Here is a 17,976-nt window from a genome sequence, read left to right on the forward strand (position 1 = left end):
TTAAAGTGAACAATATGCTATTGCTACTGTTAAAGAGACTTATGCAGTAACAAGTGCACTCGTCCATTTTACTTCCAGTAAGTCAGCATTTCCAAAACGCAGGCAGGACTGCCTGTCAGGTGCATATGAGCTGTACATTTAAATTGCTTGGCCTTAAACACGACATGAGAGTTGAAGTGGATATAACTGGTTGCATTTTCCTCAAGAAAGGGAGTTCCCAAAAGAATGGGAGATGGATCATATGATGATTACCTGTTCTTTAATTCTCTCTGCAACACCTGGCATTGGCCACTGTCAGAAGACAGGATAGTGGGCTAAATGGACCTTGAGTCTGACCCAGTACAGCTGCTCTTATGTTCTTAATTTTGATAAATGCTGTGGAAAACAGAGCATATTTTTTGGGAAGTTCTAATGCTCAGTACTTAAAGAATTAAATTACAAGAGCCTAATGCTGTTTTTCAGTCTTAAGCCTTTGGATATTGAGTTTATGAAGCGCCTGCATGAAAAAGTCAATATCATTCCACTTATTGCCAAAGCAGACACACTTACACCTGAGGAATGCCAACAATTTAAAAAACAGGTGAGTTGAAAGATTAATATATATTTACAACATATCCTGATTTGGTGCTTTGGTTTCCATGCAGCTAATTAATTTTAATTTTTCATAAAGTAAGATTAAACCTCAAAGCAGTAGCTCAAAACTGCAAAACTGAGTAACACATATCACTAGTTTAGAATATATTGGTGGAACGATCTTATCCTTGGGGGAGAAATATTAAAAGTGCTGTGGGATTCTTGATGAGTGAAATATGTGCACTGAATTTGTGTCTTTAACAGTGAAAGCATAAAAGAGAGCTTTCAAAGTTGAAATAGTTATAGAACAAAGTGTGAAATAATGCCTGTTTTACCAGTCTCATTGGTTGTATGGAAATGTTAACAAAGTAAGTGCGTGAAACCATCAAGACTAAAGAAGAGCAAGTAGCTAGCTAAAGGACACTTAATCTGAAGCTGCTTATCAGAACTCCAGTACTTAAATTTTGAAGGTAGTGATATTGTAATATAGTTGTGACTGCAAAATTGTTCTCGTGTATTAGATTTGTAGAATGGGCTTAAGATTCATCTCCTCGGTGGCTACAGAGTGAATCATCGCAGTGGCATAATTTGTTCTTTTAAGGGGAGTGGGAGAAGCCAGGATGAGAAAGTGAAGTAGCAAATTCATTTTTTTGTACTGTTTCTAGTGCAGGTTTCTAGAGGATCCAGCTTCTCAAAAGACAATTTTAATAAAATAGGTAGACTGCATGGTATAAAAATTGGGTTTGGGACTATAAAGGGAATGCCATTCCAGAGTGGACATGAATTCCATTTTGAGATATTTCTGTGATGTAGAATTTCATGTACAAAAATAGGAAGAAGGTGGTAGAATGTTGTTGCTTAATATTAATAAGTATGCAGCTTGTTTAATATGTTGTATATTTTTGTTGCCATTCTTCAATTTTTTTCCTAAATCAGTCTCTGCCTTGCACTAGAGTCATATACTAGAAACCTCTCTCAAGCTGCAAAATGATATACAAAATACTACATCCTCTAGCCACAGCAATGTCTGTTTTTAAATGGTTTAGCACTTTTCCTATTCCAAAATTCTGGACAACTGAAATCAGTTTTACTAAAAATAACTTTCAAATAGGTAATTTAGAAATTAGGACAGTGAGAGTCTTAATTTTTTAAGACACTCAGCTGCTCTTAAATTTTCACTAACGTTTTCATTTTTGTTCTGTGCTTGCCACTGGAGTCAGTCCACCTGTCACAAATTCTGCTGAGAGGGAAAGGCAGGTGACACTGCTTCAAGCAGTGCCAATTCAGCTGAGCTGGAGGTGAACAGAAGTAGGAGTGACAACAGTAACTACAGTAGGAACTTGTATTATTTAACTATGCTTGAAACTTCAAACTTTTGTGAAGAAAGTTTTATTGAAAGAACACGTTATTTAGATTATGTGCAATACGTGGAAAATTCCAAGGTTAAATTTCAGACAAATTTCCAAAAATTAGATTATTGGGGGATTTTCTGAGTATATTTCACCTATCTTTCACATACACTAGCAGTCATCTGAGGCATTAACTTCGTTGCAAAAGTCAGTTTAAAAAGCAGAGAATTCTCCAGTGCCAAATGGAGGGAGTAGAATGACCAGGTGACAGCAAGTAAATAATGCATGCTTCAGTAATAATTTAACCGATTGTTTGACTGTTAATAACATAATGTTTTCACTTCTAGATTATGAAAGAAATCCAAGAGCACAAAATTAAAATATACGAATTTCCAGAAACCGATGATGAAGAAGAAAATAAGCTGGTTAAAAAGATAAAGGTAGATCATTTTGCAATATACTGTTCACCAGTAGATAATTTCCTTTCATCTTAGAGGAGAGGGAAGATCTTATCCTTTTTGAGGGCTCCAAGAAGCAGTCATTAATGGTGTCTAGGAATTTTATCTCTGCATCCCATCCTGAGCCAACATGTTCTCAGACAACATGGGGATAGTTGAAAGTCACCATTATTATTAGGTTTTCTGTTTTTTATAGCCTCTCTAGTTTCCCAGAGCATTTCAGTCACCAGTATAGTGACTGGTAATATATTCCTACTACTATACTTTTTATTATTCAGTCATCGAATTTCTATCCATAGAAATTCTGTGATACTATTTGATTCAATTAAGATATTTACTCTGCTGACTTTCACATATACTGCCACTTCCCAACCTACTCTGCTATTCCTGTATATTTTGTAGCCCGGTATTACTGTGTCCCATTGGTTATCATCATTGCACCAAGTTTCTGTGTTGCCTGTTACATCAATATTCTCATTTAATACCAAGCATTCAAGTTCACTCACCTTAATATTTAGACTTCAACCATAGCATTTATAAATTTGTCAATATTTAGTTGTCTGCCTTCATGTGATGTGATGGAATGAGACTTCTTTGTTTGACTGCTTCTCTTCAGTTCCTACCTGTATTTACCAAGTTATATCCTCTCCGCTTTGTTAGAATATAGAGTATCCCCTTTAATAAATCCTCCACTACGGGATGTATCTGTCTGAACCGTGTGCTCCTCTGCACTGTGATCTTTCCCCCTGCCCTTAGTTTAAAAATGCCTCTGTGACCTTTTACATTTTACATGCCAGCAGTCTGATTCTGTGGTGGTTTAGGTATAGCCCATCTTTCCTATGTAAGCCCCTCCTTTCCCAAAAGGTTCCTCAGTTCCTAATAAACCTGAATTCCGCCTCTGAACACCCATCATCTCATCCGCTCATTGAGACTCTTCAGTTCAGCCTGTCTAAATGACTGTGTGTGTAGATCTGAAAGCGTTTCAGAGACTGCTACCAAGGAAGTCCTGGATTTTAATGGCCTTAGGCTGCTAGATGAGTTATGTCTACACTAGAGAGCTTACAGTGTCACATCTGTACTGATTCTGCTGCACTGCTGTAAGATCTTGTGTGTAGCTGCTCTGTGCCGAAAGATAATTAATCCACCCTCAGTGGATGACAGTAACTGTGTCTGCAGGAGCAGCTCTCCCACTGACATAGTTCTGTGCACACTAATGATTATGCCAGCATAATTTATGTTGCTCAGAGTGGTGGAATATTCACACCTCTGAGCCACATAAATTTTGCTGACATAAGTGGTAGTTTAAATTTCCTTATGTCATTGGTACCTACATGTACCGTGACCACCAGCTCCTCCCCAGCACTGCACATAAGTCTATCTAAATGTCTCGAGATCTATAACCTTCATCAGGCAATTCACCATAAACTTCTCCTGGTCATCATAAACCCAATTATATGTTTTGTAATAATCAAATCCCCCATTACTATTGCCTGTCTCTTCCTAATAACGGGGGTCCCCCTCCCCTGGACAGGTATCCTCAGTGCGAGAGGATGCCGTGACATCATCTGGAAGAAGGATTCCAACTATGGGATCATTCCTCTCCACTCAAGGTTGATGTTCTCCTTCCTCAAGACTTCCATCCTCCTGAACAGCATAAAGGCTGTCAGACTGGGATGGGACTGTTTTACTGTGTCCTGGAAAGTCTTGTCTGTGTACCACTTTTCTCTCTCAGTTCCTTCAGTTCAGTCACTCCGGTTTCAAGAGCCTGTACTGTCTCTCTGAGGGCCATGAGTTGCTTGCACCAAATGCACAAATATGCCACCTGCCCACAAAGCAGGTAAACATACATGCTGCATGCAGTGCCATAAACTGGAAGCCCCCTGACTCAGTTACTTGACTTCTGCCTGCATTATTTTTAATCGTGCAGGGTTTTGTTTGTTCTGTATGTATATTTTTTTGTGGGGGCTGGTTATTGGCTTAAGTTAGAGAATATTTATTAGGTATCTCTGGCTCTCGCACTCCCTCTCTAAACTCTCTCACAAAACTCATCCTGAGGGTCACATAGTCATTCCTTCAGTGAGAGAGAGTTCTCCAGGTGAACTCCCTTGTTTGCTGCTCCTGTTTGCTAGCTCCTCTGCTTCTGAGCTGGCTTTTTAGACCCTTGTTCTCCCTAAATTAGCCCCACCCCCTTGTCAAAGGGATGCTAAATATAGTAGGGATCGAAGGATGTCTGGCTAGAGCCTTGTTAGAAAGCTCTTAACCTTGCTTAGCAGGCCACTGAACTCAGGCCCCATTCCCCCCCTCCAATACACCACATTAGAAACTTTGCCATCTGCAGGCTTGAGTGATTTTGTTGTTGGAATTAATGACCTTTTTTGGAGACCATTTAATGAGCTTTTAAATAATCTAACTTTGTTTAAAAGTAGGGCTGGCAAGTGATTAAAAAAATTAATTGTGCTGTTAAACTATAATAGAATACCGTTTATTTAAAATTTTTGATGTTTTCTGCATTTTCAAATATATTCAATTTCAACACAGAATACAAAGTGTACAGTGCTCACTTTATTTTTTTATTATAAACATTTGCACTGTAAAAATAGTATTTTTCAATTCACTTAATACAGGTACTGTAGTGCAATCTCTTTATAACAAAAGTTGAACTTACTAATTTAGAATTTAAAATAACTACATTCAAAAACAAAACAATGTAAAACTTTAGAGCCTACATGTCCACTCAGTCCTCCTTCTTGTTCAGCCAATTACTCAAACACATTTATTTACATGTGCAGGAGACAATGCTGCCCTCTACTTGTTTACAGTATCACCTGAAAGTGAGAACAGGCGTTCTCATGGCACTATTGTAGCCGGTGTCGCAAGATATTGACATGCCAGATGCACTAAAGATTCGTATGTCCCTTCATGCTTCAGCCACCATTCCAGAGGATATGCGTCCATGCTCATGATGAGTTCTGTTCAATAATGATCCAAAGTAGTGCAAACTGACGCGTGTTCATTTTCTTCATCTGAGCCAGATGCTGCCAGCAGAAGGTTGATTTTCTATTTTGGTGGTTCGGGTTCTGTAGTTTCCGCATAGGACTGTTGCTTTTTTAAGACATCTGAAAGCATGCTCCACACCTCATCCCTCTCAGATTTTGGAAGGCACTTCCGATTCTTAAGCCCTGGGTGAAACGCTGTAGTTATCTTTAGAAATCTCACATTAGTACCTTCTTTGCATTTTGTCAAATCTGCAGTGAAAGTGTTCTTAAAACGAACAACATGCTGAGTCATCATAAAAGACATGAAATAACATGTGAAATATGGCAGAATGCTGGTAAAACACAGAGCAGGAGACATACGATTCTCCCCCAAAGAGTTCAGTCACAAATTTAATTAATGCATTATTATTTAATGAGCATCATCAGCACAGAAATGTAAACAAACTTGTTTGTCTTAGCGATTGGCTGAACAAGAAGCAGGCTAAGTGGACACACAAGCTCTAAAGTTTTACATTGTTTTATTTTTGAGTGCAGTTATGTAACAAAAATCTACACTTGAACTTTTGCAATAAGGATATTGCACTACAGTATTTTTATGGGGCGAATTGAAAAATACTGTTTAATTTTTACAGTGCAAATATTTTAATAAAATAATATAAAGTGAGCACTGTACACTTTGTATTCTGTGGTGTAGTTGAAATCAATGCATTTGAAAATGTAGAAAAGCATTCAAAATATTTAAATTTCAATTGGTATTCTATTCTTTAACAGTGTGATTAAAACTGCGATTCACTGAGTAATTTTTTTAATTGCAATTAATTTTTTTAGTTAATCATGTGAGTTAACTGTGATTAATCAACAACCCTACTTAAAAGTAAATTTTAGAATAAAAACTATAGTCAATATACATTTAATTAACTCTTTCATGACAGTTTATTACCTTCTTATCCTTCCAATCCATCTCCATTGTTCGTTTCATCTACTTGTTTGATGTACATTTGTGAACTCTGGAACAATGGCTGTATTCTATGTTGTCTGTACTGTGTGTAGCATAGTGGGTCCCTGAACCTTGTTTGGGGTTCCTGAGTGCTGCCATAATACAAATAATGTATTTAAAAGCGTTTCCTGTTGTATATGGTAACGATATCCTGTGCTAAATATCTAAAAATATTAATCAGTGGTCAAGAACACTTCAATAACTTCTTGTCTTTTGAACCAGTGTTGTAGAATAATTGGTAGGGTTGTTTTTTTAAAAAATTTTTAAAATAAGGAATAAACTTGGAGGCCCGGAACGTAAGTGTGCAACAGCACAGGGAACACTTATTACGAGTTAAATAGAAGCACCTTCTAGTGATTGGTATGCTAAAGCTGCAACTGAGGAGAAAAGCAGCAGAAAACCAAAAAGGGCTCTCAAAGTGCAAAAAGCTCAGACTTTTAAAAAATTGAAAACCCTTGGTCCTTCTCTCATACTGCATTCCATCATATTTTTTTTTCCCTCAGTCCCTTTCCCCAGCTGTATTTCTTTTCATTCCCAATGGTTTAACAAGGTGGTTCTTCCTAGAAAAGATGTAATATTTTTGTTTGCATTTTGTATTGAAAAGAATTGGAATGGGGAAGACCTAGGATTCTCTAGGAATTGATCTGGTGATGAGCCTTGCTAGCCTATACAGTGAAAAGCGGAATAGAGGTAGGAGAGAGATGGGCTTAACTTTGTAAAATATTGCTTTCAGCTAATTGAGAGCTTTTCTTGTATGTAAATTTGAGTTCTGCATCAGCCAAGGCAGCCATTTTTGATGGCAATCAGTTCAAAAAGTTATGAGTACAGGATTCAGTCAAAGCAAACATTATAGTAGCCATTAAGACTAGTGAATTGCATTATTACTGTAAAGGTTGAGAAATAACCAGTGATCGAAACCCTGTACTCAGACTGGCTGACAACCCTTGTTAATCAGTACATGGGTTTGCATGCCAAATGATCTATAAAATCACTGTGTGATCGTTTTTTAATCCGATTTACAGACCACTCAGAATACAGGGAATCTTCTGTAACTGGTACATATCAGTAAGAGTACAAGCTTCCCTGAACTTTTGGTGAGCTGGATTACAGAATAATAAAACTCCACTTTGTTTTGTATCAAGTTTATACTTATGCTTTATTTCAATATTTTTAGGCAGAAGACACATCGGTATTGAAAAATCATACTTTTTGTATCTTTTAGGACCGTTTACCTCTTGCTGTGGTAGGTAGTAATACTATCATTGAAGTTAATGGCAAGAGAGTCAGAGGAAGGCAATATCCTTGGGGTGTTGCAGAAGGTAAACTTTTCTTCAGTATTTGTCGCTTTTTTATTAATTGTAATGTAAGTGCATTCCTGAGATATAAAAAAACTGCAATATTTGCTTCAAACACTTGAACTTACTTTAAAGTATTGGCACCTGAAAACTTAATAAAACCTGCAGATTTTGTTCAGCAGTGCTACAATTTGTGTAAAGCATCTTTTTCCAGCCTCAGAACAAATGCAATCCTGCCAAAGTTAAATCTTTTATAAAAGATATACCTAAGTTTTTGCTTGCGAATCATCTCTTGAAGACCCATGGAGGTATCTTCCAGTGAACTGTAATTAAACTGCAGTATCTTACTTTAATTTCAGTTCATACTTTATTACATAAACAAGATTATGCTTGATGTTCAGCTGTTTACTAGTGCTCATAATATTTCCACGTCAGTGTTGCAGAAACATCCATATGGTTTATTACATAAACTCAGTTTCCTAGGCTTTTGTTTCCAGGGGCTTTCACATTAGGGATGTTTGTTTGATCATCTAGGCTAGAATAAATACAATTTAAAATTCCTGGCAAATCATCTTATTTTTGCTAGACTATAATAAATTGTTGGTTTTCCTAAAGCTGTTGACCTTAGAGTTGAGCATGCTGAAAGTTTTCATCTTACATTGAGTTCAAAGATGCATTTTCATTTGACAACCCATGTAAAGTCTAATTAAAGTTTGATACTTGCTTTTTGTACCTACTGTAAGTGGAAATACATATAGTTTGCTGGTTTAGTATAGATTTGAAGATAACTGGTTTTTATGAGATAACTGCTATTATTTAATATTTGCCTGCTGCGTACCATTCCTCTTTGCATGCATGATAAATGTGGTATATGAAAACCCAAACACAGAGGCTTCAACAGCTGCATTTGCAAAGAGAAGTTTTATTGTCTCTTTGGTTTGCATATGTATGTACCCAACTGCAACATACACTGGAGTGACCACCATAGATTGTTTTACGTTGTATTTACCACAATAATTGTCTTATCCATAAACTTTATGAAGCAAATTTTTTTAAAGCAGCTTAACTATGAACCAAGTTAATGCAGTACTAAACAAAACAGCACACTATGTACATATACGTTAAAAGAAGTGCTACAGTTCTTTGAAGTGCATGTCTGACAGGAAGTGGGTTTTGGTGTAGAGTATAAACCAGCTGCAGTAAAACATGGGGGGTGGGGCTCCTAAGGCTCTTGGTTTAGACATTTGAAATATTAAATGGTGATACCGTTCATTACTTTAAAAACAAACTTTTATAACTCTCATTTGAGACTTGTCTCCTTGATCTATCTCATGAGAATATACCACCTATTGATAGAATGATCAGAGAAATAATATTTTACTGCGAGTATAATTTCACATGTTATATAAATGGAATGTCAAATCAGGAATTAAAATTACTTGGAGTAAAATAACTGTGGAGTATATATGTTGCATGAAATTGTATTACAGGGTCACAAGCCTTGTTCCTTCTATAGGCTGAGCTCAAATAGCACATGCCAGGGGCTCCTTGCATTCCTCCATTCCCCTACACAAGCTCCATGTTTGCACCCTCCCAATGCCAGGACTCTGTGATCCCCTTTCCCATATGCCAGTGTGTTTGTCTCTCCATATGCCAGGGGCTCTGTTTCCCATGTCCCCTTCCCCATACCATTGTCTCCCATTCTTCCTCCATTCCTCCTACTATTCTTACTACTTTTCTTTGACTGGTGGAGAAATCATTCAGTGTCTTTCACGGTTCTTTGATCTGTAAGCAAATACATTGGGTCGAGTGCATGGTCTCAATTTGCTCAGCCACTGAATATTTAAATACATACTAAATAAAGATAAAATGAGGAACTCGAGGTCTTACAAAGACCATCATTGGGTTTCAATTTTGCAGAATATTATTTTGCAGTGAACTGCTCTCAGTAAAGTTATGTTTATGTCCTGGTTTTTGATGATGATGTCTGCTCAGTTAGTCTGACCACTGTGCAAGTATAGAATTAACCTGAATGCATTAAATGTGCAGATCCAAGTATGGGGAATGGGGGGAGTGAGCATCTATAACAACTCTGATCTGATCCAGTGTTTACTAATGGTTCTGGGACCATTAACAGCGGACACTCAGGTCATTATGTAGATCTGCTGGAATTCTAGTCCTGTTGGAATTTTCCCATAGTTTACATTGCCATTCCATCTATAAACACAAACTCACCAGATATTGGATTCTGTAAATAAAGCCACAGTTCAGATTCACAAGCAAAGAACTACATGTAATTTCCATTTTAGTCACTTATCAGTCTCATACACTTGAAGTGATGTAATGGCCTCCATCTTGTGAGTTAGTGTTTGTCTATGTAAATGTCTATAAATAGTTAACAGGCTTATGATTTTCAGACTCTGTGTAAATTAGCAATTAAGATAGAATCATCAATTCTAGCATGAAATTCAGTGGATATTTTTGTACTTTGATTTAATTTCTCATTGGAAAGCAAGAGTGCATTGGTATATTTGGGATTTTAGTAAACTGGCAAATTTTTGAAAGGGGGTTTGCTGTCGATATATTGTACTACATTTTTCTTTTATTGTAGGATTGTCAGATTACATAGCTCCTTTCTAATTTAAGAACTTTTGATTAATTAGGTGTAATTAACATTGATTTGGTCTTTCTGAAGTAAATATACATAATACATGCAACATTTTGAAAACAGGATTTTCCTGATCCCGATAGACTTTGCTCTCAGGAGAAGTCATGTGATGGCTCCTGGCTTGGTGTGTTGGAGCCTTGTTTGGGGAAGAAGTTGGCAAATCAGGACACTGGGGACAAGGAAAATGAGTTTAGTCAGTTATGTGCTGATTTCCTTACCCTTGCTCTCTGGCAAAGTCAACATATATATAGTCTTAAAGTTTCTGGATTGTTTGAATACTTTTACTCGTTTGTAAATATTTTAAAGATGATGCATAAAACTGTGGTTTATTTGTGTCTGCTTCCAGTACTATGAAGTTCAGACATTATAACTTTGAAAAATTAACTGTTGTATCTATTAAATTGGTAGAACTTATCTGGTATCAAATTTGATGTACCTTCCCTTGTAAAACTGATTTTATATTTTTATGTGGTAATATGGCAATCCAAAATTTTTAACATATCCTATATGGAATTTTGTCTCAGATAGTACAGGGTTCAGTGGCTCTTTGCAAACCCGTATATGGATGTCTGTCCCAGAATTGTGATTAAATGCAGTTGAGATTATTGCTTTCTACCTGCATAGAGGCACTGTCAACGTGAAATCTAATCAGTTTTTTAAGTATGAAGTACTACACTTGCCCCTGAATTCCCCTACCAAATTTTTTTACGATCACATTTTCTTAAATATTTTTCTCTGTTGCACTGAGGAAGCTGTACATTAAACAGCCATTATTTAGTTAGTTTCATTAAGTACACATTGACATTTAGAACACTCTCATCTTTCAGTTATAGTAATCTTAGGTGCTATTTTGTAACAATATAGATGAAAAAATTAACACAATTTTTTAAAAGTTGGTGTCACCTTAAATTCACCTGTTTCATTTGGAAATTGTTCTTCACTTTCTGTCCTGAGCTTGTGAAATGTTACATACTGTCCAACAGCTACTGCATTTCAGGCAGGGTGAGTGATGTCTCTGTTAAGCTTTTTGACATAATCTGGAATGAAAAGTATAAAATTCTCTTTGGAAAAGAAATATGGGGGCACGTGTAGGGAAATGGGAGATTTATACATAGGAAAACATCAATGATCAAATATATTCAATCTCAGTATCTCCCTCTACCTTATGTATGGCACAAGTTTTGGTTACACTGTCTTAATGTACATTTTACCTTCTTCCCCACAGTTGAAAATGGTGAACACTGTGACTTCACAATTCTAAGGAACATGTTGATAAGGTAAGTAGTTTATGTGGAACATTGCACCCCTATTGTGAAAGGATTTCAACTGAATATAAGAGAAGGAAACTTGTGTTCTCTATCTCCTTAAATTGTATATTCTTTTTTTAAGGACATCTTTCACTCCTGTGCAAATGTTGAATATTGATCTGCTTTCTACTTTAAGTAAAAATGCAGAATATTTACTTTGTAATTCCAGGACCTCTTGCTTCATCATACAAGAATAATAGTATCATAATATGTCATGTTCATCAATCAATCAATGAAATGCAGCTATCTGACATAGCCTCCAAAATATATTTTTTTCCTCTCTAATTAGCAATGGAAGTTTTGTCTGTCCCTTAAATATTTGTAAAATATTTGAAGAGGTCAAGATTGAGCTGCTAGTGCTCCTGATATTAGATAGTGTGGATTAGAACTTGCTCGACCAATCACCTTGTTTCTGTCCTAACATCAGTGACAGTGAAATATGCAGGAAATGAAAATAGAAGCCCTCTTAGTACATAATACCTTTCAACTTTTTAAAAGTTTGCTAAACTGTAACAAACCTGTAGGGGGGGCAATAAGGAAAATTTGGATTAAAAGCAGACTTTTCTATTGCTTTTCAGTTGTTTTTTCCAATTAAAGTACAATGTCTAAGTTTTGTCACGTGACTTAAAATATGCAACTCTTGTTGAAGTTACTAGAAATTGTGGATGTGTGTGAGGGAAGACTTTGAACCATAGTAAGTTAGACTTGAGCAAGAGTTTGAGAATTTCTACACTTCTATACTGTCTTACTGCGGAGAGTACTTATGAAATAAACTGATTGCTTTTTAACATATTAGTCCTGTGTTCCAAAATAAACCCCTAGTCATGCAATATGACAAGGAACAATTAAATAAAGTAAATATTTTTTCTCCTCTTGACAGTTGGCCACTCCCAAATTTCTTCTAACCCAACAAAAAACAGTACAATACAAATTCAACCATGCTGTCCTGTAAGAACAAAGCTTATTTAGCATGAAGTTGAGCAAAGGAAAATTTAGACTTGACAGGAAACCCAAGACTGATTATAAAATTAATGAAAGATGTGTAAAGGGATTGACTCAAAAATAGGCTCTGCAATAGGCTCTGCAAAGTATTAGCAACATTTAACAGAAAGATCTTGTAATGGGGAGGGCTGGAATAGGTAGTTTTTTCTAATTCCTGATTTTTTTATTTTATTTTTATTTATTTTTTTTATTGTATGTAACATATGTAGACCTATTCTTGGGCATAATCTTGTTTAAAGAAATCCTGAGCAAATGGTAATGTTGATGTATTGCCTGCCATGTGTGTGGCTTTTTTCCTGAAAATCAATAAACCAACAGACAATTGAAGTCCTGTTTGTACCAATGTAATGTTGTCTAGGCATTTAGTTTCCTAGTTCGAGGATGGGTGTTTTTGAAAGTAGGATTTGATGTATTCCCTGTGTTAAAAGCTGGTTGAGTTTCTTTGCCTTTTTTATCATGGGCAATTTTAGATTTATTTCCCAATCTTTTATAGCAATTGCTGTTTGGCAGCTTAGCTTCACTCCAGAGGATTTTCTTTGAGCTGCTGAATAGATATTGTGGATAGTTGATACTTGACCTTTGTCTTGGAGACACAAGTACTACTTCTAAGCCTGAAATATAGAAACTCAAGTCAAGTTTGTGCTTGGAACTCTAACGTGTTGCCTGACAAATGTTTAGATGGGTCTAATGTAGCATTATTACAAGACTATAGAGCTATATTTCATATGGTTCTTCTTCATTTTACAAGTTCACCTACAAAATGTATTATTTTTGTGAAACTTATAACATTAATCTTTGGAAAGCTGCAGTTCTTGGAGTAGTGTTCCTGTGAGTGCTCCTTCAGGTGTGCCAGTGCCTTTGATCGGAGATTTTTGATAGAAGTGTTTGTTTGGCCTGCACATGGGCTCCACACATTCTCGTGCTCCCCACAGATGCTATATGGGGTTGTGTGGGCTAAGTTTCTTCTCAGCTGCCTGTCTCTGTGGCCCCTAGGTGGAGGGGTGATAAAGGAAGCTTCAGGTGCTGCCCCCTGGGAATCGCGGCCCATGGGAACTGCAGAGCTGGCACCTGCAGGCAGCACGTAGCATGCAGAGCTGCCTGGCCCCTCTATCTAGGGGCTAGACATGCCGGCCGCATCCAGTAGTAGAGCAGCGCGGAGCTAGGGCGGGCAGGCAGGGAGCCTGCCTCATCCCCGCTGCACTACCAACCAGGAGCTGCCTGAGGTGTAAGTGCTGCCCAGCCGGAGCCCACACCCCAAACCACCTCCTGCACCCAAAACCCCCTCATCCCCAACCCCACCCTAGAGCCCACACCCTCAGCTGGAACCCTCCCCGCCCCTGTCCCAAGCCCTTAGCCCCCTTCTTCACCCCAAACCCCTCAGCCTGAGTCCGGAGTCTCCTTCTGCACCCCAAACCCCTATTCCCCAGCCCCACCCTAGAGCCCGCACCCACAGCTGGATCCCCCAACCTTCTGCCTCAGCCTGGAGCCCCCTCCTGCACCCTGAACCCCTCATTTCTGGCCCCACTCCAGAACCTAGGGGAAGCCCAAAGCCTCCACCCCACATCAAGATGCTGGTCAAACACTTCACCCGAGCCTGCAGATTCTGAGGCTCCAAGCATGGTTCCTTGATGGTTCTCAGGAATAGAGGTATGAACAGCAGAAAAAAATCTGTAACACTTACCTTTAGAAATGGATGCCGTATTCATTCGTGTAGCAGTCATCTGATTTCAGCTGTTTGTTCTCCCCTTCTCAGAGTTTGGCTTACCTGTTGGAATTGAAAACATTGAGTCCTTCTGTGAGCTTCATGTGGGGTCACTTCGCAGGAATAATAGCATACATGGAGTTTTTCACTCATAGCTCATTCAGCCACAGCAAGATTCCTTGTTAAATCTCTACCCACAAATCAGAGAATCTTCTCTTAGGTGGGAACTGAACCTAGGCCTTAATTGCCTTATGAAGCATCCCTTTGAGTCATTAGCTAGCTACCTGTTGGTTATCTCTGTTAATGAAGACAGCCGCCTTGGAAGCTATAACTTCTGTCCCAAGGGCTGCAGAAATGGGGGCTTTATTTGTGGACTCTCTCTTCATTTATAATAATCAGCAGAGAGTGGGCTCATCCCAGATCTTCACCTAAGGTGTCCTCAGACTTCCATGTTAATCAAACCATTCATCTGCTGTTTTTTCGCGAAATTACATTCAACTAGTCAAGAAGCCATGTTCCATACCCTGGATGTCAGGAAAGTATTAGCCTTTAACTTAGATAGAACCAAACCTTTTAGAAGATCTCCTAGACTATTTGTATCCATTGTGGACAGAAACAAGAGTTCGGTTATTTTGAAACAGAGGTTATCAGTGTGGATCTCTAGCTGTTTTAAGATCTGTTGTGAATGAACCCCACTTCAACACACTTCACAAGTGATAGCACCTTCCACTAGAGCAGTGGTTCTCAACCAGGGCACACGTACCTCAGGGGGTACACAGAGGTCTTCCAGAGAGTATATCAGCTCATCTCGATATTTGCCTAGTTTTACATCAGGCTACATAAAAAGCATTAGTGAAGTCAGTTTGTACAGGCAATGACTTGTTTATACTGTTCTGTATCCCATACGTTAAAATGTAAGTACAATATTTTATATTCCAATTGATTTATTTTATAATTGCATGGTAAAAATTAGAAAGTAAGCAATTTTTCAGGAATAGTGTGCTGGGACACTTTTTTGTATTTGTCTGATTTTGTACGCAAGTATTTTTTAAGTGAGGGGTAAGTTGGGGGTATGCAAGACAAATCAGACTCCTGAAAGGGGTACAGTAGTCTGGAAAGGTTGAGAGCCACTGCACTAGAGCACTTTGTACTTCTATAGCCTGGTTTAGGGATATTATCAGTTGCAGGCATCTGTAGAGCAGTGCTCCTCAGTGCCTACCTTTTCTAATGATTATTATGCCTTGGTGCCTGCCACGAAATAAGATGTGCTTTAGGTAGTGTAGTTCTCTCTTCTGTGCTGGACTCTGTGCTGAACCTCCTGCCTCCTTTGCGGGGTACTGCTTGGGAGTCATCTGAAGTGAAGCACCCACAGGGACACTACTGGAAGAAGGAGAGGTTACTCACCTTGTGCAGTAACTGTAGTTCTTTGAGATGTGTCTCTCTGTTGGTGCTCCACTACGCACCGTCCTTCCCCTCTGCTTTGGAGTCTCTGTTGTGGGACTTTATCCTCAATGCAAGGCACAAAGAATGTGCGGGCCGAATGGACACTGCTACCAAAAATCTATATTCAAAGGCACAGACACACCGGAGCTGGAGCACACATCAGGTGACACATTTCAAAGAACTCAGGTTACTTTATAAGGTGAGTAAGGTCTCAATTTTGAAATGATATTCTGTGCACAGTATGCTGCCCTTTCTGTGACCCTGCCAAAAAAGAGACCCTCCTTCAATTTTCTTTTGTCCCTACTGATTAGCACTTTGAATTAGTTGTGTAGAATTTAACAGTAGGCTTATATATTGGTGCTCCCATGAACAAAAATATTTTAAAAAAATAGTTCTCAAATCCTCATTGTTTGATAGGACAGAATAAATTTGGATTATTAAATCTGCAGAATGAAGATGATGTAATCTGGTTTTCAGATCATGTTTGATATTCATGAAGGGTGAACTCTGCTGATAGCCTGTACTTCTGTTGACAGAACTCACATGCAGGACCTGAAGGATGTCACTAACAACGTACACTATGAGAACTACAGGAGCAGAAAACTGGCAGCTGTTACGTACAATGGAGTTGACAACAACAAAAACAAAGGGCAGTTAACTAAGTAAGTGTGTGTTAAGTTTGTATCAACATTTGATGTCACCATTCTGTATTTTCTCCTTAATTTCAGTTACCTCAAGTTATGAAGGCCTCATCTAAACACAATAGAGCACTAAAATTATTTAGTCGACCTAACCTATACAACTGCTGTGTTTAAATAAGCAAGAAGTTTAATGTTCATTGTGAACTTTTAAAGCATATTCATCATTTGAGAGTTTTTGGACATCAGGGTTTCTATTTCTGGGCACAAATTGTGTTTTGGCTTCTGTGGTTTCTCTTGTTCTTGGTGCTCAGTACTTTGTTTTTGTGGAAGAGTGGATTCACCTTATCTTTGTGCTTAATAACTAAGAATAAAATCACACATTTTTTCCCATGTTCAGTGAATTCTGCTCAGTATTTTTCAAAGCTTCTCATCGCAGTAGAAAACTTGTTAGTAACACACAGCAATCTTTCCATCTCCATACCTTTTGTGAGAGGGAAGCTGCTAGTGCAGTATTTCAACCCCAACTGGTGCAGGAACAAAGAACTAAAAACTTTGGTCCCTTTCATGGTAATACTTTGCATGCCATTCCAGTTAATTTTAAATTATGGAAACATAAAATGTAAATTCTATTTATTCTTCCTATTGTTTATATAACACATAAGTTAGCTATTTTCAAGAATTCTTAGATATCAGTACACATTTAAAAATTTTCTATATTCATCTATGTAATAGTGAAAATAGTGAAGACATAATGTATGTCTGAGGGAGCTAGTGTCAAATTATTTCAGGTTGTTTTTTTTAATTATTCTTGAGGCAAGTTAGTCATGAATGGTATACTTCCTTGATTGACTGAGAATAGCATTCCAATATAGTATCAGAGTGTAGGGGTACTATACAGTGACTGCCTCACAATTGTACAGCTATTTCTCAGCGAGGGGTATCCCTGATCTCTGGCAGGGGCAGGTCGCAATCTGATGGCTATTTTACACTAAGGGCTTGTCCACACTAAAAAAATTTTACTGTTTGAATATGGTTCTGAAGGAATGAGTTAGCTGGCACCATGCTAAACGTGTGCCCCTTGCTACATTGACTACCGCATAATAGAATCATGTCACTAAATCAACTTTTCACAACCAAGTTCAAACACAGTAAAATTTTGGAGTTAAGAGAAGTCCAAAGTAGAACAGCATCAGTTCTTTGACTAGTCACGTTGTTACACACACGACAGAGTTTCTCACCTTGCCCAACCTGTTGCTACAACATCCTGCTCCACATCCTTTGAGGCTCTTGAGTACTCACAGAGAGATTTAAAATTTATTTTTAAAGTCTCTCTGCATTGCTGACAATAGCATAGCATGGTTGATTGAGAGGGCAAGAGTGCAATAATACCTCTTCTCATGCCTCAGATCAGCTCTTCGGTAATTTTATTGAGAAAATACTTCATGAGGTAGAGTGATTATGAAGAGAACTAGGGAGGAAAGGAGAAATGTAAAAGTTTGATTCAATGTTTGAACTGGGCATTTAGGGGTGAGAGGAGAAAAGAGT

At 37.9% G+C, this 17,976-nt stretch overlaps 1 protein-coding gene across 3 annotated transcripts in view; it reads left to right on the top strand.

The window, feature by feature from the left end:
- SEPTIN7 (septin 7) overlaps positions 1 to 17,976 on the top strand; it is a 132,735-nt gene that overhangs the window by 101,824 nt on the left and 12,935 nt on the right. For all 3 annotated transcript variants that reach the window (XM_050938041.1, XM_050938040.1, XM_050938039.1), the window contains 5 exons: positions 463 to 580; positions 2,270 to 2,362; positions 7,596 to 7,692; positions 11,562 to 11,613; positions 16,327 to 16,452. In XM_050938041.1, the coding sequence (XP_050793998.1) occupies positions 463 to 580; positions 2,270 to 2,362; positions 7,596 to 7,692; positions 11,562 to 11,613; positions 16,327 to 16,452 (486 nt within the window). The remainder of the gene's footprint in view (positions 1 to 462; positions 581 to 2,269; positions 2,363 to 7,595; positions 7,693 to 11,561; positions 11,614 to 16,326; positions 16,453 to 17,976) is intronic.

Source organism: Gopherus flavomarginatus, chromosome 2 (genome assembly GCF_025201925.1).
Source record: "Gopherus flavomarginatus isolate rGopFla2 chromosome 2, rGopFla2.mat.asm, whole genome shotgun sequence".
NCBI classification, from domain to species: domain Eukaryota; kingdom Metazoa; phylum Chordata; order Testudines; family Testudinidae; genus Gopherus; species Gopherus flavomarginatus.